At 50.6% G+C, this 26,104-nt stretch overlaps 1 protein-coding gene across 16 annotated transcripts in view; it reads left to right on the forward strand.

The window, feature by feature from the left end:
• Positions 1-259: 259 nt before the first annotated feature.
• HM13 (histocompatibility minor 13) overlaps positions 260-26,104 on the forward strand; it is a 41,370-nt gene continuing 15,525 nt past the window's right edge. For 5 of the 16 annotated variants that reach the window (XR_199061.3, XM_004746692.3, XM_045084023.1 and 2 more), the window contains exons 1-8: positions 262-569; positions 10,531-10,629; positions 10,982-11,110; positions 15,515-15,597; positions 21,506-21,594; positions 23,241-23,380; positions 23,478-23,603; positions 25,053-25,110. Coding sequence is in view for 14 of the 16 variants with exons in the window: in XM_004746692.3 (XP_004746749.1) it covers positions 387-569; positions 10,531-10,629; positions 10,982-11,110; positions 15,515-15,597; positions 21,506-21,594; positions 23,241-23,380; positions 23,478-23,603; positions 25,053-25,110 (907 nt within the window). In the remaining 2 variants the exon portion in view is untranslated. Of the gene's footprint in view, positions 570-10,530; positions 10,630-10,981; positions 11,111-15,514; positions 15,694-21,505; positions 21,595-23,240; positions 23,381-23,477; positions 23,604-25,052; positions 25,111-26,104 lie in introns of those variants that run through there. The other 11 variants (XM_004746690.3, XM_045084028.1, XR_006607852.1 and 8 more) reach the window with 9 other exon arrangements.

Consider the following 26,104-nt stretch of genomic DNA (forward strand, 5'->3'; position numbering starts at 1 on the left):
ATCATGCATGAGTGAACAAATTCTGAGTTATCAGGATGAGGTCTTGTGGGGAGAGGAAAAGGCGATTGAGGAAGTCGTCTGGGACCGGGGTATGGGATCCTCAGGACTCCCTCAGGATGGACGCCGCGCACAGCGGTCTCAGAGTTCCTTTCCGGACCCATCGCGAGTTGCTTAGCAACTGGTCGCCCGGCCCTCCGCTACCATTAGAGGGCGCGCGGGCGGGGAGACGTGAACGCGCACGCGTGCGCGGCGCGGACCGGCGAGGGCAGCACGTCACTTCCTGTTTCTTTAAGGGAACGTGGCTTTTCCCCGCAGCGCCTGTCTTCGCGTCTGCGTCTCCGCTGCGGCGGCCGGAGCTGGAGTCGGACCCCGAGCGCAGCGTCGCCATGGACTCGGCCCTCAGCGACCCGCACAACGGCAGCGCGGAGGCAGGCGGCGCAGCCAACGGCACGACGCGGCCGCCTTCCACGCCCGAGGGCATCGCGCTGGCCTACGGCAGTCTTCTGCTCATGGCGCTGCTGCCCATCTTCTTCGGTGCCCTGCGCTCGGTGCGCTGCGCCCGCGGCAAGGTAGGGTCGGAGGCAAAACCGCGCGCGCTTTCCATCTCCCAGCTGGGACACGACTGACACGGACCCTCCCTCCCGCCCTTGGCGGAACAGACACCTCTTCTCCCCAGACACCCTTCACGGCATGGATCGCCACCGCTTCCCCATCCCGAGACCATATCCGGGAGCTGGCCCTGGGTGCTCCGGGATCTGACACATCCCCTCACAGGGACCTGCTTCTGCCCCCACTCGGACCCTGGCACATCCCTGCCTCTGTCCGTCATGCAGCAAACACTGTCAGCCTCACACCGGGATTCGGGCAGTGTATTATTCTGAGCCTACTGGACCCAGCGAGGCCGGCCCCACCCTCTGCTCTGGCTGCTTATCCCATATGGGACACCTCTTCTTGGGTTCTGGGTTAACCCCCGTCTGTACCTGATGGGGCGCTGGTCCTGACAACTGAGTGGTACAGTCCCCTGTCATTCCTCCATTCGGAACCCTGCCTCATCCACCCTAGGGCAAATTCTGGCATCCTGAAACTGTGACACCTGTCTAGCTGGAATCTGTGACCCATAGTGTACTCTTCTAAAACCTCCAGATCAGGCCCTTGAGCCACCTCAAAAAAATTAAGCCAAGGATATAGCTGCAGCTCAGGAACCAGTTTTTGGCTTCACTTCTCAGACCAGTTTCACTCAACCAGCCCCTCAGAATCTGGCACCACAGTGCCTCTCTTTTTAACCAAGCATAGACCCCTTCTTTTGCTGGTTTGGTCTTCCTGACTGGTAGACACTCCCAGTCTTGGACCTGTCCTAGCCTGAGCCCAGACCCTGTTCCTAACTCCTCACCCTGTTCCCAGCCCCCAGACCCTAACCCTACCTTGAAGTAGCATTTCTCTCTGTGCTCCCTAAGACAGTCCCTCCACCAAATTGAGCTCACCTACTGAGCTGCTGTTGGGCTCCCTTATGAGACCAGGCCAGACCTATTCCTGATCGTTCTCAACATATGTCCCATTGGACACCTAGAAGGCCCCATCATTTCCCCCTCTCTCCATCTTCTTCCCTATTAAGCCTTCTCCAGCCCCTTGAACCGATTGCTTCTCACTTCCTGGCACCCTCTCCCCTCCTAATCTGTAGCTCCTCCCCCACCAAAACCTGAAGCTGAACCTAAGCGGAAGCTGTCTTACCCAAAGAGGGCAGGTCCGCAAGGCAGCTGCCACTTTTGAAACTGCTCAAGTGCGGGTTTTCAAACCATTACACAACTTGAGGTCTGCCACCTTCCTTACCCAAGATCCGAGAACTCTCTGTTGGGTCCTTCTTTGGGCAGACACAAAGGGAAATAGTCAGGGCTTAGATGGCTCTATTTGCCTTTCCATTCTGCCTCTTCTAAGCAGGGTTCCGGCGTCTGACTTTTACTTTCTGCTGAGATCGTGATCTCGATCTTGTGAGATTAAGCCCTGCGTCCATCTTTGCGATGAGGTTGGGGTTCTCTGCTTGTGGTTCTCTCCCTCTCTGCCCCTCCTGCTCATGCTTGTGCACTTTCTCTCTTCCTCTCTTTCACTCTAAAATCTTTTTTTTAAAGATTTTATTTATTTATTTGACACAGAGTGAGAGAGACAGAAAGGGAATACAAGCAGAGGAAACGGGAGACGGAGAAACAGGCTTCCCGTGGAGCAGGGAACCCGATGTGGGGCTCAATCCCAGGACCCTGTGATCATAACCTGAACCAAAGGCAGACGCTTAATGATTGAGCCACCCAGGCGCCCCTCAAATAAATAAATCTTTAAAGAAAAAAGACAGCTAAAGAGTTGGTCAAAGCTCTGGTGTGGTGGGAACAGAGGGTGTGCATAGAAGAGAGCTCTCCATCCACCATGGCCTCTAGAATACCTTGCCCACCATCTCCTGCAAGCTGCGTGAAATTGCAGACAGCCAGACCCACCACCAATAACCAGGATGTTCTGAAATTTACAAAGCCTTCACCGTCTTTGGTTCTCCCAGCAACTGAATGTTACAGATGGAACCAGTTTTATTTTACCTGTCTTATGGAGAAAGAAACTGAGGATCAAAGAAATGACTACTCTTGATCCCTCTGCCAATAAGGGGCAGAACTAGGTGTTGCTAAACCTAGTCCAAGGCTGTCCTTGATATATGTGCCTCTAAAGACCCACACAAGTGGCATTTGGGCCTGGGGGGAAAAAAGCCAGCAACTCCCTTTTTCTACCCTGAGTCATGTTTCCCAGTCATGTGGCAAGGAGAGAGAAAAGTTAGTGTGGGGGCCCAGGAGTTTTGATTTCCCACCAATGTTAGACCTTAAAGCCAGCTGAGAGAGGGCATGTGAGGACAGAATTATCTCTGGAGCCAAGTTGTCCATAACAGGCAGGGCAAATTGTGAAATCATGGAGAGAAGAAGGTGGAGCATCCAGGAGTGTGTTGGGAAGAAGTAGCCGTGGGAGGAGCAGTCTTAGAGGGGTGCCCATCCCTCTCAGAGACCTGTGTTCCCAGAAGGGAGCAAATCCCAACCCAAGCAATAGCTGGGGATCAGATTACTTCAAAGGCCCTTGGCCTGTAACTCAGAGGAGAGCCCCTCAGCCAACTGGACTGGGCTTCTGCTCTGTGCCAGGCCCTGGGCTGGGTACCAGGGGTGCTGGGACAACAAATGCCAGGCCTTGTCTTCCCAGAGCTCAGTGCCCCACGGAGAAACAGATGTGTAAGCTGCCAACTAAACCGAATCCTGATACGCCTTCCAGAGGAGGCCGCAGCTGCCTTTGCAAAGATGGGCGAAAGTTCAGCAGGCAGAGCAGGAGAGAGGGAGGCATTGCTTTGCAGGGTGCATTCAGAGGGGCAGCGAGCAGTGCGATGAAAGCCCCCGGGGCAGGGCCCTGGAGGCCATAACAGAAAGATGTTCAGGCAGCCTGCAGCCTTTCTGCATGATAGAATCCTGAAAGCCACACAGTAGTTCATCTTCATAGCTACAAAATGACCACACACTTGTAAAAAAAAAAAAAAAAATCCAAGCCATGCAGAAGTATAAAGGAAAAGCCTCCTCAGTACCACTTTTTGAAGGAACCTATTTAGCTCTTTGGTGTGTAATTTCCCAGAACTTTTCTATGTATATATAAATGTGTGTGTGCCTGTGTGTATACACAGATGTAAATTTATTTTTATAGCAGTGGGTTTTTATATTACATACTGCTCTGTAACTTGACATGGTTTTTTTGTTGTTTTTGTTTTTAACACTGTGTCATGGTCATTTTCCTGTCCATATCTGCAAATCTGCCTCATTATTTTATGTCAGGGAGGGTAAGTAACACATGCCTGTGGTATAAAATTCCAGAGGTGCAGAGGGCATCTTGAAAGCCTCCGTCCCACCCAGCTACTCAGCTTCCCTTCCCAGAGGCACCCCCTGTTACCTGTTTCTTGGATATCCAAGAAGTTCTGTGCCTTTACAAATAAATAAGCATATGCTTTCTCCGCATTTTTGCAGTATAACTTAACATTTTGTTATAAATCCACTTTTTGGCACCTGGCTCTTTTCACCAGGTATATGTTGGAGATCAGTATATCTGTGCGTACGGAGTGGTCATGTTCTTCGACAGCTCTGTGGGATCCAGCCAGTGTCCCACAATTTGTTTAGAGCACTGGTCTCAGAGTGTGATTGCTAGACCAGCAGCAGCGGCCACAGCCTCACCTGGGAGCTGGTTCGAAATGCAGATTTTGAGTTAGAGACTCACTGTGGGCCTGGCAGTCTGTTTTCACAACCCCTCCTGACAATTCTTCTGGGTGTTCATGTGAGAACCTCTGATTTAGAGTTCTCCACGGGTTGTTCAGATGAGTGTCAGTCTTTTGCTATGACAAGCCATGCTGAAATTCATCTCCTTATATGTTTGTTATGTCACACTTGTTTGTATTTGTAGGATTTTTTTGGTGGTTGTTGTTAAAGATTTTATTTATTTATTTGACAGAGAAATCACAAGTAGACAGGCAGGCAGAGAGAGAGAGAGAGGGAAGCAGGCTCCCTGCTGAGCAGAGAGCCCTATGCGGGACTCGATCCCAGGACCCTGAGATCATGACCTGATCCGAAGGCAGCGGCTTAACCCACTGAGCCACCCAGGCGCCCGGATTTTTTTTTTTTTTAATTGATTTGCGGGGTCAAGGGCCATGTGCATGTTTGATTTAGATGGATCTTACCAAATTACGCACCCTAGAGGTTGTATAAGTTTATACACCCACCAGCAGTGACCTCAGTTCCTGTGTGATGGCTGCGCAGCAGTCCAGTCCCAGGGCTTTCTGAGCCAGACTGGGGGATCCATTCAGGTCTAGGCTTCACAAAGAGTTCCTGGTAGAGTCAGTGATGGGCGGGAGGGAGAACAGGAAGGAGGCTGGTGATGTGGTCACCGTGAAGACTGCAGTGGGGCACAGGATTTGGTTGGGGGGGATGCCAGTTTGAGTTCTAGAAATGCTTAGGAAGCAGAGTGAGGTGAATGAGTGAATGTGGTGTAAAGAGGAGGAGACCCTGGGGTCTCCAGCTGGGGTGAAATGAACAGAATGGTCCACAAGTCCCAGATCATTTCTAGGACATGGCCTGGAAGCAGCACTCCCAGAGCTCGGACTGAGCCAATGACTCGAAGCCGGGCATCTGTCTTCCCTTGATGCTTTTGCTTCCGCCCTGATAGCTGAACATCCACAATGTCACTGGAAGCTAAATTTATTTCGGCTATTTGTGTCAGCTTCTCTCTCTCTCTCTCTCTCTCTCTCTCTCACACACACACACACACACACACACTCACTCACACATTCTTTCTCTCTCACTAATTACGTTTTGTGTTTTGGGAGCTCTTGCATTTGCTTAAGAGCATCTGGCTTAAAAACCCACATCGAATTGGTAGAGAATCCTAACAACTTTTTATGCTTTTGTAACAACAAAGGTTAACTGTTGGGGGGGGTGTTTGTGAGGGGAGGAGCAGAGGGAGAGAGATTCTTAAACAGGCTCCATGCCCAGTGCAGAGCCCAACATGGGGCTCCATCTCGGGTCATGACCTGAGCCAAAATCAAGAGTCAGATGCTTAACCAACTGAGCCACCCAGGCACCCCAAAGGTTGATTGTTACATTGTCACAAGCTCCCTGAGAATCTTGTCACAACTTGCTAGCACAAATTTCCAGGTAGGAAAGGTAGAGGTCATCTAGGAAGTAGTGGCTAAGAGTTGGGACACTGGGGGACACCTGGGTGGCTCTGTGGGTTAAAGCCTCTGTCTTCAGCTCAGGTCATGCATGATCTCAGGGTCCTGGGATCGAGCCCTGCATCAGGCTCTCTGCTCAGTGGGGAGCCTGCTTCCTCCTCTCTCTCTGCCTGACTCTCTGCCTACTTGTGATCTGTCAAATAAATAAACAAAATCTTTAAAAAAAAAAAAAAAAAGGGACACTGGACCCAGACTGCCTGTGTTTGGATTCAGGCTCCACCACTCACCAGCTGTGTGACCTTAAGCAAGTTACTTTACCTCCCTGAGCTTCAGTTTCCTCATCTGTAAAGGGGAGCTTTTATTTTTTTTTTTTTTTTTTTTAAAGATTTTATTTATTTATTTATTTGACAGAGAGAGATCACAGGTAGGCAGAGAGGCAGGCAGAGAGAGAGAGAGGAGGAAGCAGGCTCCCTGCTGAGCAGAGAGCCCGATGCGGGACTCGATCCCAGGACCCTGAGATCATGACCTGAGCCGAAGGCAGCGGCTTAACCCACTGAGCCACCCAGGCGCCCAAAGGGGAGCTTTTAAAAATACCTGCTTCACAGAGTTTTTGTGAGGATGAAATCACATATAGCACCTAGAGCAGGGCTTCGCACATAAAACACTCTCCTAAGTGTTACCTTTATTACTGTTACTGTCAGATTTCCAATCTCACATTCTGACTCAGCATGGCGGCTTGGATATTTACACAGTCACCATGGATGAGCCAGAGTCCTTTGTGTAGTGGGATGTGTGTCCAACCTTGGCTTGTCATCAAGTAATATTAAGCTTCTTTCCACCCAGGATACAGGGCTGAATTGAAAGGATTATGTGGAGGACTCCTGGGTGGCTCATTTGGTTAAGCATCTTCCTTCGGCTCAGGTCATGATCCCAGGATCCTGGGGTCAAGTCCCACATCGGGCTCCCTGCTCAGTTGGGGAGTCTGCTTCTCCCTCTGCCTGCTGCTCCTCCTGCTTGTGCTTGCTCGCTCTTTCCCTCTCTCTGGCAAATGAATAAATAAAATCTTTTTCTTACAGATTTTATTTATTTATTTGTCAGACAGAGATCACAAGTAGGCAGAGAGAGGAAGGGAAACAGGCTCTCCGCTGAGCAGAGTCGATGTGGGGCTTGATCCCAGGACCCTGGGATCATGACCTGAGCTGAAGGCAGAGGTTTTAACCCACTAAGCCAGCCAGACGCCCCTGGATAAATAAAATCTTTTTAAAAAGCGGCGGGGGGGGGAGGAATATGTGGAAATGAGCCCTAACGCTCGTTTGTAGGTGACACCAGAATCCCCTGTGCTCTGCAACTGTAGTTCCCTCTGCCTCCTGTTTCCGTGACTTGTACACAAAGCAGATTCCTCAACTCTGTATATATTTGGCTCCTACACCCTACCAGAACCCTTGCTTGACCTTCAAGGCTTTGCCTAAGTGCCATCTGCTTTCCTGTGATTCTTTATATACCACTACTACTACTACTACTACTTATAATAGTACAGAGTCTAGACAGCTCATGTGACAGCTCAAGGCACAATACTAAGTATTTCCAGTGCAAAATTCATAGAATCCTGGGGCACCTGAGTGACTCAGTTGGTTAAGTGTCTGCCCTAAGCTCAGGTCATGGTCTCAACATCCTGGGATCAAGCCCTGCATTGGACTCCCTCCTCAATGTTGAGTCTGCTTCTCCCTCTCCCTCTGTCTCACCCTGGCTTGTGCACATATACTCTCTCTCTCTCTCAAACAAATAAATAAAAATCTTAAAAAAAAAAAAAAAGTCATAGAATGCCGAAATTCACCATACAGCTGAGGAGATTGAGGCTCTGAGAGAGAGAAATAACATTCCTGGGCCCCACAGCTGGAAAGAGGCAGAGCTGGAAGTCACTTTCTGGCATCAGAGCCCTCTCCCATCCATTTGGCACTCAGGCTGGATATCGCAGCAGTGTATGTCTTGTTTTGTCACATGTCACACTGTATCGTGGTGTTCTCTCTGCATGTCAGGGTCTTGGCCTGCCTGCCTGTGGACTCTGAGATGAATAACTGTCTAATTTACGTCTGGGCCTCTGCTCCTGCTAGAGGGACATACGTTGAGCTTGTGGAGGTATACAGAGGGGTGGGGAAATTTTCCCCAGCCCCACAGCACCCTGTTGCCAAAAGCAGACACCCAGGGCTGGGGGAAATGGAGGGAGTCAGTACTGCTCACCCACCCCACCCCTTCCTCCCAGCAGAGCTTCCCCTGGGTGCTCTAGAAAGGTCGGTCTCCCTCCCGGCCACCTCAGTCAGGCACATGCTGGGGTTTGGGGAAACGCCTCCCTCCTCCCCCTCTCCCTGACAGTCCCAGCTCCTCATACACAGTTACAGCACTTTATACTTTGCCAGGCTGTTCTGCATCCCATATCTCATTTAGTTGAAATCTCTCGGCCCTTTTTTTATTTTATTTTTTTAAGATTTTATTTATTTATTTGACAGAGAGAGATCACAAGTAGGCAGAGAGGCAGGCAGAGAGAGAGGACGAAAGAGGCTCCCTGCCGAGCAGAGAGCCCGATGCGGGGCTCGATCCCAGGACCCCGGGATCATGACCTGAGCCGAAGGCAGAGGCTTTAACCTGCTGAGCCACCCAGGTGCCCCATCTCTCGGCCCTTTTAGAGGTAAATAAAGCTAGAGACTATGATCCTATTTGACAGAGGAGTAAACTGAGACTCTGAGAGCCAGGGATGTGCCTCAGTCACCCAGCAAGCCGTTTACTAGAGCACTGAATGCCTTTATCATACTTTATGTGTATTGTTTGCATGTGTGTGAATTTTATCTGTAGGAAAAATTCCCTGAAGTGGAAGTGCTTGGTCAAAGGTATATGCGCTTGTGATTTTTGACAGATACTGACAGTGTGCTCTCTGCAGGAACCGATTTTACCCTCCTGAAGGTACCAAGGGTCAGCACCTATTTCCCTGTAGCCTCACCAGCTCAGTCTGTTACGCAGTGGGGACTTCCGCCATTCTGACAGATGAAAACTGGAATCTCAGTGCACTTCACTTCGAGCTTCTTTTATTAAGAGTGAGGGTGGAAAGAAAGAAAGAAAAAAAAAAAGAGTGAGGATAACATTTTTTCCTGTGAATAAGAACTTTTTGTGGTTCCTGCTCTGTGAACCTTCTCGGTGCCCTTGGGCACATGTAAATTGCAGTTTGGTGCATCTGCTGAGTTGCCCTCCCCAAAAGGCTGGACCATTTTGCACTATAACCAACAGTGTATGCACATCCCAGCTCCATTTCGAGGCCATTGCATGGGCTTACTGCTCTCTGCCCTGTCTCCTTCCCTTTCTGCAGTTTTCCTTCCATTGTTGGGCAGAAGGTCTGCCTGACCCGAAATCTGCCCTCTCCAGGCAGCTTCCCCTTAAGCATGTTTTGTCCTGTTGGTTTTTAGAAGGCAGCCGTGAGCCAAAAAAATTAATGAGACTCTGCAGCTGAACATGATCCCTTGTCCCCAGTGCTGGTGCCTTATTCACCGGATAGACATGGTGATGGTGGAATCTTAGGCATTGAGATGAGCCTGCGGAGAGAGAACTTGACTTTGACTTGAGCAGAAGTCTCATCTGTCATTACTAGGACCTCTGGTAGCTAGGATATAAAGTGGAATAGCCATACAAAGTGCAGGGAGAATTGCAGTGGGAGAGGAAGCTTAGCCAGTGGGAAATCTGGAAATGCTTCATGGCAGCGACATTGGCAAGGTCCTTGATGACTGAGGATTCTGCTTAGCTGAGAGAGCATGATGGTCTTGAAAGCTTTCAACTTTGTGTTTTTTAGTATGAATTTAAACCAGAATTATACTGCCACTGGTGGATTCTCATTAGAAAGTTTTCTGGCGGGTGCCTGGGTGGCTCAGTTGGTTAAGTGTCTGCCTTTGGCTCAGGTCATGGTCTCGGGGTCCTGGGATCGAGCCCTGCATCGGGCTCCCTGCTTGGCAGGAAGCCTGCTTCCCCCTCTCCCACTCCCCCTGCTTGTGTTCCCTCTCTCGCTGTGTCTCTCTGTCAAATAAATAAATAAAATCCTTAAAAAAAAAAAAGTTTTCTGGCTGGAATTCTATGAAGTTGATAAAATCCCTATTCTGTGCTGTTGCTCCACTCCCATTTTTTTCCTTTTTTAAAGTACTGAAATTATTTTGACTACATCCAGGTTTTTTCATGTAAATATTTATCCTCTGTTGTGTCTTTACCCAAAGCACATTGTCGCCAACAGTAGCATCTGCCATTATGGATTTAATTGTGGCTTTTACTCTTACCAGATTCAGTTTCCCCAGTCAAATTTCTTAAGTGTAAGTTTTGTCAAGATTTGCTTCTCCTTGCAGTTGGCGTCTGCTGTGTGCAGTTTCAATTGCTGTCAGTTTTATCAGTTGTTGGGTTGTTTCTACTCAGACCTATTGAATAACAAATTCATCGTGTTTACCTGGTAGCTAATCCATAAGGAAACCGGGAATAGTTCTCATGAGGTCTAGGACTGCTCTGTTGTCACAGTATCCAGTATCCAGGGTTTTCTCTCAATTATTTCATGCCATAACTGCCTCTGCCATCACTCTTGTCCCCAGATATGCCACACTTGCCCTGCTGGGGCCCAGATGGCCCTCGTGCAAAATAGCAGGGTGAAGTATCTTGCCCCAGGGTGGGCAGAGGGAACCGCATTGCCAAAGCCTGGGGTCGGAACGATGTGGTGGGAAGGTGAATGAGCCGCAGCCCCAGAGGCCAAAACTGCACCCCCGACTCACAGGCACCTTTCTTGACTGCTCTAGAACGCCTCGGACATGCCGGAGACTATCACCAGCCGGGACGCTGCCCGCTTCCCCATCATCGCCAGCTGCACACTCTTGGGGCTCTATCTCTTTTTCAAAGTAAGTCCTTTACCACCCGTTGTGTTATTTGGTTTAAATAACTTTGTTTTGTTTTGTTTTTCCCATCACAGGAGATATGCATGTTCATATGTAGAAAATAAAGAAACAAGGGGGAAAAAAAAAGTCCTAATAATTCACCTCTAGACCAACTGCCAACACAGAGATAACCACCGATGGCATTTAGGAGTCTTTCCCATAGTCATTATTTCTTTTCTCTGTGTGGCTTTTTTGTTTTGTTTTCATGATACCATTTTGGTTTGCACTGTACTGTTTATGCTGGGACGGGGTATAGCTTGTGTCTCCAATGCACCTTTACCATACTAATTGCCTTTTTTTTCTTTAATTTACCGAGGTTTATTTTCCAAATAAAAGTTACACAGGCTCAGTGTTGAAAACGTGGAAAACACAGAAAAGTAAAAAGGGGAAAACAGCAGTCATCCAAAACCCCACTACCAGAGACAATCACAGATTCCCTTTGGAGGTGTGTCCTTGCGCTGTTTTCCCGGTGCATGGTTTCTCCGTAGCTGTGGCCACGTGGCGTACTCAGTTTTGTAGCTGCTGCTTTCACTCCCCATGAATAACATCATAAGCATTCTCTCATGTTAACTGCAAACTCTTCTGAAGCTTTTCTTTTTCTTCTTCTTTTTTTTTTTTTTTTTTTTAACTATAACACATACTATTTTCTGATTATGGAAGTAAGATATGCAGAAAACTTTTTAAAGAGCGGGGGAAAAATACGTAGAGGTAACAGTCCCTATTAACGTTTGGGCATGTCTCCTTTCAGGCTTTTAATAAGCATGCTTTTCACTTAAGTATGATCCTATCCTAGCTGTAGTGTTGTGTCCTGTGTTTTTGCAGTCGTGCCTCACAAGTGCTTTTTCCCTGGTCACTGAAAAGCTCTCAAGGACAACTTTTAATTAATGTGTTAAAAACACAGGTAGATGGCGAAAAAAACCATTTTCGGTCTAAGGGAAGATGTAAATGAGCCATAATCTTCTCCCCAGTGTAGTTTTTCCTGGATCTTCCGCGTAGATCTACGTTTATCTTAAAATTTAAAAACAAATATATGTATGAGATACAGGGTGTTTACTGTAGAGATATTTTTCAATCTGTGCAGTCACGTCTGCCTCGTTAATCTTAACACCTGCCTGTGGCTCTGTTTTACGGCTGCGCCTCTGAGGGATGTCTGGTGCTGGGATGTCACAGAGGTGCTGCTGCGAGCGCCAGCCCCGGGGTACAGGATCTCGGCCTGGGCACGTGTGTTCAAGTGTATTTGCAGTAGGAGGAACAGGTCATGTAGCATCTCCATTTGTAGGATGAACAGATAGTTCCAAATCCCCAAAAAAGATGGCGCCCTTTTTCGTTTCCCCTGATGGGGAATAGTGGGCTGGCTGCCTTGACTCTCACCAGCATGGGGTGGCATCAGAATTCCTCATCTTTGCCAGTCTGTGAGTGAGTCCACGATGTAATATTTAACACCTGCTTCCTGTCCCATCGTTCCCTCGTTGTTGGATCAGAACTATGCTGCTTAATGGTTTCAGAATCCCCCAACAGGCAGGTTGACCACAACTCACCTCCAGCATCCCCCGCACCCCACTTTAAACAAAAGAAGTCATTCCAGTTTTTACTCTTACAAACCAGCGTGCATCAAGTAATATTAGGTATTCATGGATTTTTTTTTTTTTCCTGGACCTTGGGTGAAGAGTTGGATTTACTCCATGCTTCGGTTCATAGCATCCCGTCCTTAGTCCATGCCAGGCGCCCCTCCACCCCTAGTGCCCGCCTCCATGTCCCACCTCCATGTCCCTGTCCACAAGAAACACCTGCTCTGATGCGTTTGCTTTGTCTTCAGATGTGTGTCTCCTTATAAAACGTATGGTGTCGGTCTGTCTGTGTCTACTGAGAGTCCAGCTTCCATAAACAGAGCTGTGCGGTGTATCTCCCTCTGTTTGCCTTTTCTCTCCCCTGTACTTTTGAGATCCCTCTGAGGCCGTCTGCACATCTGGCCCATTGCCTCAAGACCCTCTGACATTTTTAGTACTTAGGATTCTTTCCTTTAGCTAGGTTCCCTCAGAAAGAAATTTCTGGCAGTGGAGGGTAGGAGCATTTTTCTTTAAGCCACTGTATGCTCTGCCTGTCCCCCACTGCAGGCGGGTAAGCCCCAACCTGCCGTGCGCCAGAGGACACAGCATACCTCTTATTCATGTCTTTAGAGGGTCCACACTGGGATTTCTGAGAGGTGGCCATCTGGACAACACAGCCAACAGATTCCTCCCAAACTCCAGGCTGGCGGCTTGTGAATTGGTTTTCCGAGTGGTGGGATCCCTCGGCCCCTTTCCTCCCCGCCACCACGCTGGTTGGGATGTTTCTCAACATTATAAAATGTATCTGATTCCACCTCATTTAAAACTGATTGCTCTGAGGCAGCATACAAAAATTATACCCAGCAGCATAAGCATAAAAAAGTAAAGGAAGAAATTGGAGTGAAAGAGCAAATTAAAATAGGATAAAACAAAGCCTTGGGTGAGGACCATACCCTGAACCCAGGCCGTACTTTTGTCAAGAGTGCCTCTGATACTGGTGTCGCTCTGCGCCTCTAGCAGCTAAAACACAGAGAAAGCCAGGCTTGGTGAGACTGGGTGCACAGTCCATAGGCCACACAGTCCAGCCAACTCGCTCTAAGTTGCAGCCAGAGAGATTTTCCTAAGGGCCCAGGCGAAAGGAACACTACTGAGAGGTAGACCAACCACATCATCATAAAACATGGCCCATGTGCCTATGAAGTATGTTCGTAGGGCTTTTTCTTACGGTAGTCACATTCATCCATCCGTTCTGCAAACATTAACTGGGTGCCTGCTGTATCCAAGGCCCCAAGTGAGAAAAACTGACCATCCCTGCCCTCCAGGAGTCTCTTGTTAATTGGTGGAGATGGACACCAGTCAGTCACATTGATAAATGTGAAGCTACAGTCCTGGGAGGTGCTGCAGAAGCAAGGCGTAGCAACAAGAAAGCACAGAAGAGCCCCGCAGCTAGCATGAGCCTCTGCCCCTGCCCCACTCCCACCTCCAGCAGCAGCACCTTCACCTAGCTCACTGCTCAGCCGGCCGCAAACCCGGGGAGCCGTCCTCCCTGCACTTGCAGTCAAGGGCACCGTCTTCTGTCCGTCAGAGTCTGCAGTACCCTCACTTCCACCCGTGCCCTGGGAAGTCTGTCTCCCACACAGCAGCACAGGAATCCTCTCAGGACATCCAGTCATGTCACCGCCCTGCCCTTGGTCTCCAGTACTGGCATGACTCACTCACCCAGAGGAATCTAGATTTTCTCACGGCACTGTAGGGTCTCTCTGCCCCGCAGCAGTCCCAGCCTCATCTCCTCACACCGGACCCTTACTCTCTCAGCTCTAGGCTCACAGGCCCTGACTCTTCGCCACGTACATAAGCAACATACCCACCTCAGGACCTTTGCACTCACCTTTCTCTGCCCCAAATGCTTTCCACCTCAAATACCCTCACAGTGGCTCCCTCGCTTTGTTAAGGTTCTATTCCTGAACAAGGTGAGTATCTTCCCGTTGAGAAACTTTCACTGACTACCAGTCTAAAAGAGCAGCTCTCCTCTCTTCTCTCTGTTTGCCCTGCTCTGCTTTTCTTCTGAGGACCCACCACCACTTGACAATATATTACATACGTGTATCTTTTGAGATTCTTTCTCTCTTGCGGGCACATAAACTCCATGGGGGCAGGGACTTTGATGCCTCATTTCTTGCTGTGTCCCCAGAGTTCACACGACCCCGTTAACATGGTAGACAGTCAGTACACGTGAGCTGAGTTAATGAGGGGTGGTTGTATCAAGGAAGGCTGCTCCGAGGTGAGAGTCGAAGAAAGAAGGGTGGGGAGAATGTCCAGGGCAACAGAAGAGTGTGTGCACAGGCCAGCTGCCTAGTGGTGGGGCTGTGGCACAGACAGGGCCCTCAGAAAGGCTGGTGTGACCCCAGTGTGCTGTGAGCCACAGCTGAGAAGGTCTGCGGTGGCCATCGCAGGGGCTGAGGCCCGGGTAGGGTGTGGGCCTTGAGCTTGTGAAGGCAAGGCTTTAAGCAGGGGAGGAGTGTGGGCAGACAGGCTTTAAACAGATTCTGTAACGGCTTCCTTGAGAGCACCCGGTGCCCCTGTGCCCCATACCACAGCACATGAATCCCCCCCAGCCAGAGACCCTCAGGAGAGCAAACTCAGGAAGGAGAGGATGACTACGGAAGGAGATGCAGAGCCTTCCCCAGAGTCCAGGATTCCCAGCAGTGACAGGCAGCTTTGGAGTATCACAAAAGAGAACATATCCCAGTTCCACTTGACAGTAAGACTGAGAAGCAGCAGCAGGCAGGGTCTCCTGTCACAGTTTCTAGCCATCATCATGGGACAAGTCCTCCAGAAGACCATCAGGTAGACGATGGGGCAGGGCACAAGCGACTTACAAGTAGCGTGCTTGGGGCCTTGGTAGCCACCATAGGGGGCTCCCTAGATTTTTGAGCAGGGAGAAGGAAACTTGGAAGAGTGCATTCTGAGGCTCCCTTGGGGGGTTGCACTCAGGACTGTCCTCCCCCATGATTCCATGCCAGGACTCTGAGCACAGACCTAGTATTGCCTGTCTCCAGATAATGGAGCTACCAGGCACACACTTACTCCATTGGGTGTCCCTCCGGGGGCCTGAGGTTGCTCCCTTTTCTTCTGTAGCCACAGAAGCTAGAAGGCCCCTAGCACTCTCTGAGATTCTTCCTCCCACCGTTCCCTAGCTCCAGAGGGATGAGACCAACCTCCAGAAGAGAAGCGGGGACTCTGATTTCCCCTTAGCCACGAGCAACCCTGACTTCCTGTTTCTTTTTTTATTTCTGCCTCAGATATTCTCCCAGGAGTACATCAACCTCTTGCTGTCCATGTATTTCTTCGTGCTGGGGATCCTGGCCCTGTCCCACACCATCAGGTCAGAAGGCATCTCTTCAACATTTGAAGCAGCTTTCTCAGGAGCCAGTACAGGGTCCTGGATGAGAACATGACCTTTGGCGTCATTCAGAGCCAGGTTTGAATCCTGGCTGTACAATCCAAGGGCTTCTTTCCCCTGCGGTACAGCGTGGGTGAGCTAGAACAAGACCTGTAAAGTAACCTCTGTGGCACAGTCCCCTCCCAGGGACTGACAAGAGTATCCAGGGGGTGTTTCCCACCACCACCATCGTTGGGAAGGTTAATCACATTGTAGTACCAGGATGTCACTTGTCACAGTGCTGAGACGGGTAATAGCAGCACCACCTGCCAGGTGTTTTAGGCTGCTGGCACCTCGTGGTAAGCCCAGCTTCTCACACGTGATCTTGTTTCCTGCTGAGAGAGGGGCAGTAGAGTGAGAAGTTAAGAGTACAGCCTCTGGAATTTGATTACCTGAATTTGAATCCAGACTCTGCTACTTAATAGCCCTGTGACTTGGGGCAAGTCACTTAATCTCTCTGGCCTCAATTTCCTCAGCCGAATGTGGAGGAAAATAACTGAACCTTCCTTATGGGTCATGGGAAAGCTTTTAGCCCAGTATCTGACACCTAATGTGTCCAATAACTGTTAACTGTTGTCGTTACTATTACTTCCTGTGCTAACCTGCCAAGTAACTTACAAGGTTAGCTTTTGCTTTTATTTATTTATTTATTTATTTGAGAGAGACAGAGACAGACGGCAGGAGAGGGAACACAAGCAGGGGGAGTGTGAGAAAGAGAAGCGATTTCCTGCTGAGCAAGGAGCCCAATGCAGGGCTCGATCCCAGGACCCCGGGATTATGACCCCAGCCGAAGGCAGACACTTAATGACTGAGCCACCCAGGCGCCTTTAGCTTTTTGCTTTAAATCTTCTGTTATCTTTGGAAACTGAAGCACAAAGAGATTAGGAATTTGCCAAGATCGCACAATGGATAAGCAGCAGAGCCAAGATTCAAACCCAGGTCTGAGTGGCCCCAGAGTCGTGTTCCCATTGCCACCTGCTCAGACAGGCACGTGCTGTGTTTGTCCAGTGGGGATGAAGGACCTAGGCCGGGACCCTGAAGGGGTGCTGCTCTTCATGTCATGGACAGGCCAATTCTCCGTGTGTTGTAAACATTTGGCATTCCCTAGCCCTGTTTCCTAAATGAGAGTTATGTCCCCAGTCTGCCCCCTAGCTTGTGACTCCAAAAGTTTCCCCGCCTGTTTCCATCTGGTCCCTTCAGCTGGATACAGTGTCGGGTTGAGAACCACTGACCATAAGGTGGCCTGTAGACTATGGAGGTTCCCAGAAGGAAGGAACGCAGCTAAAAGTCAGCCTTGAAGGGTGGGAAACCTGGAAGAGGCACAAAGGAGAGGGGAAAGCAAGGAGTAGAAGATCTGTGTGCAGTGAAAACGCATTTGGGATCTTCCTGCAGTTGTCAGAGAGGAAGCGCAGGGCCTGTTCACAAAAGGCATCAAAAGCCAGTTGGGTTTGGCCTTGTTTCCCTAGGCACACTGGCAAGACATTGTGGTACTCAAGAGCGTGGGTTCAGGAGATGTTGGCCCTCGAACCGAGGCCTAGCTCTGCCAGCTCGATAATTTGTATAAGCTTCTCAAGCCCTCTGAGTATCAGTTCCTATAAAACGGAGACACTTAAAAAAAAAAAAAAGAAAGAAAGAAACGTAGACACTGCGAGCACCTCCTCACTGGGGCGTGGGAAGGATCAGATGAGCCACGACTATAACATGGCTCAAGTACCGTACCAAGTGCGCCATGAGTTGTGCTTCTGGTCCAAGATCATACAGCTGGGACTGGAATTCTGGTCTTTTGACTGAGTTCAGTGTTGTCTTCAACTTTACCTGCCCTTTCCCCATGCAGTTTTGTTCTGGCCATCTGATAAGAATTTTAATCCAGCCCCCGTCCTAAAAAATGAAGGCCTAGAGAACCTACTTGAGTGACTTGGACCTTACAAAACCGTGGCAGACCCAACCTCACAGGGCAGAGCTCTCTGATGGATCTGGGGGACGGTGGGGGCAGTCGCTTCCAAGCACTGGGCCCCCTCCTTCCCCATGCTGATTAGGGTCCCCCTAATTCTCATCCATCCTACCCCTTCATCTGTGAGAGGCTTGACATTCCCGGGCCTCCCCGTGACCCAACCACCACTTCAGAGAACCCGGTGTATTTTATCTGTCTTTTTTAACTAATTCATAATTTTGACTAGTAGAAATTATTTTTTTATTTAAATTTTTTTTTAAGATTTTATTTATTTATTTGACAGAGATTACAAGTAGGCAGAGAGGCAGACAGAGAGAGAGAGAAGCAGGCTTCCCACAGAGCAGAGAGTCTGATTCGGGGCTTGACCGTGAGATCACAACCTGAGCTGAAGGCAGAGGCTTTAACCCACTGAGCCACCCAGGCGTCCCGACTGGTAGAAATTATTGACAGAGAACCAATAGCAACTGAAACTGCATATGGTAAAATAGATTAGTGACTAAAACTTACCAGAAGAATCATCTTCTTGATGAAATTTATAGCACAATATTTGACCTGGCAAAATCAGACCTCATAAACACAACAGGTAACCGTGGGCAGGAGGGGTGCTCACCACACAGCATCAGAGCTGTCCTGTGAAAAATTTCATACGGACCAAAAACGGTGGGATGAGAGAAATTGTTTTGAAAAATTTATATGGAGAAAAACTGAATCAGATGCACATAATTTGAGCAAAAAGGGAGGAAAGCATAATTTAATCATGTTATATGGAAAGCTGAGCCAAAAACTATTTTTCTTTTTCAGTCAGATTGCGTTTTCTGAAATACTTTCTCAACGAAAGTCTACAGTGTAGTTAGAATTTCCATAAGCTGTTGATATTCACAGACTTGGAGGCAGACCTCTGTCAGGATCCAAACCAGAGGGTCCGAAGGTGGGGTTCAGGGAAGGCGAGGCCCTGAGGGGTTGTGTAACCACCAGGATTCGTGGCTGGTAGAGGCAGGGGGTTTGAGCCCAGGTCTGTCTGACTTCGAGGCCCGTATTCTTCCCAGTTTGGCAGGAGTGAGGGGGAAACAGATTATAGAGGGTGGGCTGGCCACTGCTTCCCAGCAGTCCTTCGGTCCCCAGAGGACTGGGGGAACAGACCTGACAAGGGACTGGAAGAGCCTGGCCCCGAGCCGAGTCAGCCCTGGGTGGGGATTCTCGTGGATCTTTCCACCCCTGCTGCCACCCCCCAGCCTGCCGCCTGCCTTCACCTTGTGCAGCCACCAAGATTTACAAGCCCACGCCAGAAGCCTTCCTGCCAAGGGAACCTCAGCTTATTTTTATCATCTCTGAGCTCATACCCTATCCAGCTGACCTTTAGAGGGAAAAGGACCTATAAGGTCAAAATCTACCACCCTAGGAAGAAAAAGTCAGTTTTTTTTTGTTTTTTTTTTTAAAGATTTTATTTATTTATTTGACAGACAGAGATCACAAGCAGGCAGAGAGGCAGGCAGAGAGAGAGGGGAGGAAGCAGGCTCTCTGCGGAGCAGAGAGCCCGATGCGGGGCTCGATCCCAGGACCCTGGGATCATGGCCTGAGCCGAAGGCAGAGGCTTTAACCCACTGAGCCACCCAGGCGCCCCCCAAAAAAAAAGTCAGTTTTATTGACCCTTGCTTTCCACTCGCAGGGGAGAAGGACACCAGGATGTGGTTTCCCAGCAGGAAGCAGTGACCTTTAGGTTTGATGTGAGCCATGAAAGCTGGAGAAAGTCTCTGCCTGCTGCAGAGGTCTGCCTTCAGAGGCGCTCAGTGAGCATTTACCAGCTGCCACCCAGGCCCCAGGCCTGCCGTAGGTAGGGGTAGGTGGTGAGACGGGCCCCCACTCTCAAGTTCAGGCTCACCGGCCAGGTTGCTTGACTCTTGCCCTACATTATCCAGCGACCCTTCTTTGCTCAGGATAACCAAGTCATCAGTCTGGAGAGTTCTTACCTGAAGTCAAAGCGGCAGTTAAGGTTACAGGCTGCCGGGGCGCCTGGGTGGCTCAGTGGTTAAAGCCTCTGCCTTCGGCTCAGGTCATGATCCCAGGGTCCTGGAATCGAGCCTCACATCCGGCTCTCTGCTCCGCAGGGAGCCTGCCTCCTCCTCCTCTCTCTTTCTGCCTGCCTCTCTGCCTACTTGTGGTCTGTCTGTCAAATAAATAAAAATCTTTAAAATAAATAAAAATTTAAAAAAAAAGGTTACAGGCTGCCAAGCATTCATTTAATCATCTTAATAACTAAGAGAAAGATCTTATTTTAGTGCTCCAAATGAGGAAACAGTTACACAGAACAGTTAAGTAACTTTCCGAAGATCACACAGCTAATCAGTGGCAGAGTCAGGATTTGAATCCACGAAGTCTGGCTCCAGAGCCACTGCGCTCTGCTGTTTCAGAAGTGAAACATCAAGCTCCTAAGGAAGAGGCAGGTCTGCAGTGAAGGCCTTAGCTCCTCGGGCCATTTCTCTGTTTCTGCCCACACGCTCTGGCTTCACGATCTCCCAGACGTGATTCAGCGAACTGAGCTGAAGGTAGCTTCCAGCCTCATCTCTCCCAGCTTCTGCCCCCCACTTCTCAGAGCCCTCCTGTGGAAGCCCACTCCTGGTTGCATACTTGTGCCTGCCACATTGGGTTCAGAGGGCTCTCTTGTTTGTGCCACAGCCCTGCAGATGGGGAACCTGTTTGATAAGTGGGGAAACAGGCCCTGAAATAGTTCTTAACTCCACATCTTCTTTCTCCAACCACCAGGGTCTTAGAAAGGGAGCTCTCTTTCCCTGCCTTTCTGCTGTGCCCTGGGTACCTCTTGGCCTGCCTCTGTTTACCTACCAGGTGGGAGCACCATTCTGGATTTGCCCACCTCATCAGTCACTGTCAGGCTGATCCAGTGTCACCAAATGCTTTTGAGCTCAGGCTCTGGACAAGTGCCAGCATTGACAGACGCTCACAGTTCTTATTTACATCCCTGTTGTGGGTCCAGAGTTGGGCTAAGCCTCTCTCCCCTGCCTTCTCGCTCACTTCACAGCAACGGTTTGAGACAGGTGGTATTGTTACTCCCACATAGAGCTAAGGAGATGAGCCACTGCGGTGACTCGCCCACAGCCACACTGCTAGCATATGGCAGGGTAGTCTTCTGGGCTGAGCTGCCCCCAGGGCCAGGCTGGGCCAGGAGGCCCTGATTTGTTAATCTTTGTCTGAAGGTGATCCAGAAAAGAAAGTTTCTGTTCCCTGCCTGGCCAAGGCACAGAGTACACTGGGTGATGTGAGACCATTTTCCAGAGATGAGGCTAGCCCATCCTGAGCAGCGGAGGTCTCTTGGAAGGAGTGAACGTGAGGTGCTCCTCCCCCCTCCACCTCGGGGCTGTGATTCATCGAGCTGATTGAGTCCAGCTGAGTTTATAAAACACTCAGGCCTGACAAAGAGTCATGGAGTGGGGGGTAGGCAGTAACCGTCAGATCATCTGACTTGATAGGTGTGGAAGAGTCAAGGAATATGCATTCTTGACAAGGGACTCACAGAGCGTGCACGGACCAGACTCTGGCATCCATTCCTGTTCTAAAGCTGTATTTTACATGGAAGTCTGGCCCAGCTTTGTGTTTCTTGGACGAGAACCAAGAGGCAGCGCAGAAGCACTAGGATTCCAGAGACCTGTGTTTGAGTCCCTGCTCAGATGGGGAGTCAGCCCTGGGCAGTCCCTTACTCTCTCAGGGCTTCCATTTCCATCTGTGAAATAGGGCTGGGAACTCCTCCCCGTCAAGAGGACTCGCCGTCAGGGCAGCTTCGAGGGTGCCGGGAGGAAGGACATGTGAATGGGCACTTCTGGGATGGTGTTGGGGCTGCGGTAGCCCATGGGGGTCCTGTTTGCCGACCTGCTTTGTCTTTCCTTCCAGCCCCTTCATGAATAAGTTTTTTCCAGCCAACTTTCCAAATCGACAGTACCAGCTGCTCTTCACACAGGGCTCTGGGGAGAACAAGGAAGGTCAGTGCCGCCTGCTTTTCCTGGCCTTGGGGTTCTCTCACCTGTCTTCCCCTTGTCTCCAGTATCAGGGTTCTCCACTAGAGCAAGGGATGGAAAAGGTGGGCTCTGCAGTCACATTGCCTGGGTGGGAACCCAGCTCTGCTGCTGCCTACACGGGGGGCTCTGGGTGAATGCCTTTACCTCTCCGAGTCGTTGTGTTTGTTCCAGCTGTAAAATGAAAACGATACATCTGGTACCTCCCTCACAGCATGTTGTTAGGACTGGGGGTCAGTGATGAGGGGCGCACTCAGCACATGGCCTGGCCCGCGGCAGCACGCGGTGATGTTGGCCGGCATAGCTTCTTGTATCATACCTGTATGTAATGTGATGACTCTCCCACCTGAGACCTGGAACAGGGCGTCTTTGTTTAAAAAAAAAAAAGAAAAGAAAAGAAAACTCTGGGACCTTGGGAGAAGCCTGGGCTTTGTGGGTTGGTTCAGATAGGAGTACTGGTGCTGTAACACGATTGGCGAGGGCTTGACCAAATGAAAAGTATTTCTTGCATCAAAGTCTGAGCTTGGGAATGTCACTCTGTCTTACGGGTGCCTGACGCATTCTGCCTTATTCCCAGAGAGGGGTGAGTTTAAGTCATTCCTTTTCGCATTTCAAATGCATCTGTGCCTAAGAGATGATTGTTGAACTTAAAAAAAAGCTAAGCTTGCACCACAGAGTCTTTGAGGTCCAAGGCTCCATCTGTCTTGTGCTTTGTCACATTCGGGTGACTCTTGGGCCCAGAGTGGGGTACTGTCACCATATCATGGGTCCGTTTGGCTATAGGGCACGTCAGAGGATGTGGCCCTGAGCCGACTGGCTTCACATCCAGTTAAAAATCACCAAGGTGCTTCCTGAAAATAATACTATACTATGTTAACTAACTTGAATTAAAAACCAAGAAAAATTCCCCAGGATGCCATCACCAGAGAGGAGAGAACAAAAATTGGGGCCAACCAGCAGTCCATTCCACTTGAATCTGAAAGAAATGGCTGCACTCTCTCACCCCGGGCAAGCCCCACCACCTTCCTGGGCTTCCTCACTGGGAAACTTGGAAGTGATAGGGAATGTCTGCCTCAGGGCCCCCCTCAGGAGAACACAGGGGCTCCCTCCTCCTTTCTCCAGGGCTCCAGCTGTCCCCTTCTTCCTCTTCCTCTTCCTCTTTTGCTGGTGATGTAGGGCTGCCAGCAACCTTCTTGCTTTCCTTTGATGGCAAAGTAGGAAGATTCCCGAATGGACTGGGACCTAGCTAAAGACCTGGGTAGCAGTTGGCATTGACCGAGCACCCACTGTTTGCCAGGCACTGTGCTGAGTGTTTCGTGAGGACCACTTCCCTTGCTCCCCAGAGCAGCCCTGTGGGGGAGGTGCCACAGTCCCCTTTTTACAGAGGAGGAGACTGAAGCTCAGAGAGGGAACTGCCTCCCCCAAGGTCACCCAGCTACAAATGCAGAGTCCGTGCTTCTGACACCACGGACCACCTCCCACTGACCCTGCACCAGGCCTGTGTTCTCTCTGGGCCTCCAGGCCCTCCTCTAGGAAATCGGGGCAGGGAGGGGGTGCTGGGGAGGCTCTGACAGTGCCCACAGCCATGCCCTCCTCCGTCCAGGGGCTGACAGGTGGGAGGGGCAGCCCCGCCCCGGGGAGTGGACTTACCCGGCCTCTCTGCCCAGAGATCATCAATTATGAATTTGACGCCAAGGACCTGGTATGCCTGGGCCTGAGCAGCATCGTTGGCGTCTGGTACCTGCTGAGGAAGGTAAGGAGCCAGGGCCTGGGGCAGGATGAGGGGAGCGTGAGAGAGGATGCGGGGGCAGGGTAGACAGACAGCCGATCTCACTCCCGCCTTTCCCCAGCACTGGATTGCCAACAATCTCTTTGGCCTGGCCTTCTCCCTTAACGGGGTGGAGCTCTTGCACCTGAACAACGTGAGCACCGGCTGCATCCTGCTGGGTGGACTCTTCATCTACGATGTCTTCTGGGTGAGTGGGGCTGGGGCACAAAGGGCCCCTTGCCAGGCGCCTGGGTGGCTCAGTTGGTTAAGCATCTGCCTTCGGCCTGCGTCATGATCTCAGAGTCCTGGGATCGAGCCCCACATCAGGCTCCCTGCTCAGTGGGGAGTCTTCTTCCTCTGTGTTCTCTCTCCCTCTCTCAAATAAATAAGTAATTTTTTTTAAGGGGGTTTGCTTGCCTCCTCTGTCCCTGTCTTGCAGCAGTCATCTGATAGAAGGCGGTTGCCTCAGCCTGGAAATTAAGACCCCAGAGCAGGTCTTCTCTGGGCCCACTTGCCCTCGTCTGTGAAACAAATGAAAGAACAGATTCCCCATGTGGCTGAGAGCCCACCCTGTGCCCCAGGCCTTCTAGCCACCCTCACTTCTTCACCCAGTGGTCCTGGCAGAGCTGTTCCTTTCCTCTTTCTTTCTGGCAAGCAAGTTGGGACCCAGAGAAGTTGAGGCAGAGGAGGTTAATACTGGTGAATGGGCCCAGTGCGGGCACCAGTCTGAGGACAGAGGCTGCTGGGGGGCAGCACATTCTGGCACACACTGGCCCCTCACGTACCATGCTCACTCCCAACAGCCATCACTGAGGGATCAAGAGCAGCCTGACTTCAGCACCTTTCCCTGGCCTCAGGCAGCCTCTTACCCCTTAAGTGGGTAGTGCTGGAGGACTTCATGGTGCTGGAGGATTTCATCTCCTTGGAGGAACAGAGCCCTGAACATACAGGAGACCTAGCCTGGACCATCAAAGGCCCTTTCCCAGCTCCTTCAAATTGCCCTGTTTATTGCCCAGAACCAGGAGTCCCACGAGGTATCCCTATGACCAAAATCAATAGCCACCTAATCTCGGCTTCACATCTAATCTGGAGCACCTCATCACTCCCTGCCCCTTTCCCCGTGGGTCTCAGGCAGCATTGTGTCAGGACAGGGGCACATGGGTGGCTCAGTCAGTTAACCATCTGACTCTTAGTTTCGGCTCAGGTCATAATCTCAGGGCCTTGAGATCGAGCCCTACATCAGGCTCTGAGCTGAGAAAGGAGTCTCCTGGAGTTTCTCTCTCTCCCTCCCTCCCTCCGCCCATCCCGCCGTGCTCTCCCTCTCTCGTTCTCTAAAATAAGTCTTTTTAAAAAAAAGAAAGAGAGAGAGGGGGGCGCCTGGGTGGCTCAGTGGGTTAAGCCTCTCCCTTCAGCTCAGGTCATGATCTCAGGGTTCTGGGATCGAGTCCCGCATCAGGCTCTCTGCTCAGCAGGGAGCCTGTTTCCTCCTCTCTCTCTCTGCCTGCCTCTTCGCCTACTTGTGATCTCTCTCTGTCAAATAAATAAATAAAAATCTTTTAAAAAATAAGATAAAAAATAAATAAAAGGAGTTCCTAGGACAGTGTTCCTTTCCCATCTGGCCCTCGCCTCCCTCCATACTCCTGTCTTCTCCTCCTAGGTATTTGGCACCAACGTGATGGTGACAGTGGCCAAGTCCTTTGAGGCACCAATAAAATGTAAGTGACTAAATCCACTGTGGGGAGCCCCTCTCTTTCCACCTCATGGCCCTTCTCCCCTCGTGGTCCCTGTTTTGGTCCATACCTCTCCCTTGGCTCTTCCACACGCATCTCTTCCTTCTCCACGCTGTCCTGTGTCTCCAGCCTGGTTTCCGTCCCCTCTTTGATTCATCTGGCTTTGTTCACATGCAGCCACGCTCTGCCCAGGCCCTGGCGTCCTGCCGCTTGGCCCCAGTGTAGTGTGTGATGGGAGGAGACAGCGGGGCTGTCTAACAGGGCCTGCAGCGGGGCCCGCGGGGGCTCTCCAGGAAAGGAGGTTCCACACTAAGGCCCAAAGCCTCTCACTGGGCACGCTAGCCTGCATGGTCTGTCCTGCACCCCTCACACGGCTCAGGTTTTGTTCTTCCATGTAGCTACCCATTGTTTATAAAGATGAGAAAATCCAGTGATGGGCATGTAGGCATCAGTAAGCCGCACAGGAGTGTCGTCCCTCTCTGCAGCGGGCCCGCGGCACAGCATTTCGGCTTGGCCATGCATTACCGGCCCTCACCGAGTGCCGTCACCGAGAGCTGGCTGGCTTCAGTGTCTACCCCACCGTCTTCAGCGCGGCCACCTGTCCCTGCAGCTCATGGCCTCGTGGTCCCAAGCTAGCTGCCACAGCTCCTAGTACTGACTCCTCACTCAGCCATGCCCAGAGACAGAGAGAAGGAACTTCATGCCTCAGTAGAGAAGGAGTTCTTCCCCGCACAGACCCAAACCCAAACTGGTTTTGGGGGTGGCGGGGGAGGAGTCATGATCAGGTTTAAGTTTAAGGCTCAGACCACTCAAGGGTCCCCTCCTGGGATGACGAGACCCAAAGAAGAGGATGGAATGAGTCAGGCTGATAGCAAGAAATAAGGGGAGAGTCTTGTTGGCAAGGCTTTGGTCTTGGGAAGTGAGCACCGTGGGCACTGGGCAGCCAGAGTGAAGCTGGCCTCAGAGGATCGAGAAAGAG

This window comes from Mustela putorius, unplaced genomic scaffold (assembly GCF_011764305.1).
Source record: "Mustela putorius furo isolate JIRA1106 unplaced genomic scaffold, ASM1176430v1.1 tig00000743_pilon_pilon_pilon, whole genome shotgun sequence".
In the NCBI taxonomy this organism is placed as follows: Eukaryota; Metazoa; Chordata; class Mammalia; order Carnivora; family Mustelidae; genus Mustela; species Mustela putorius.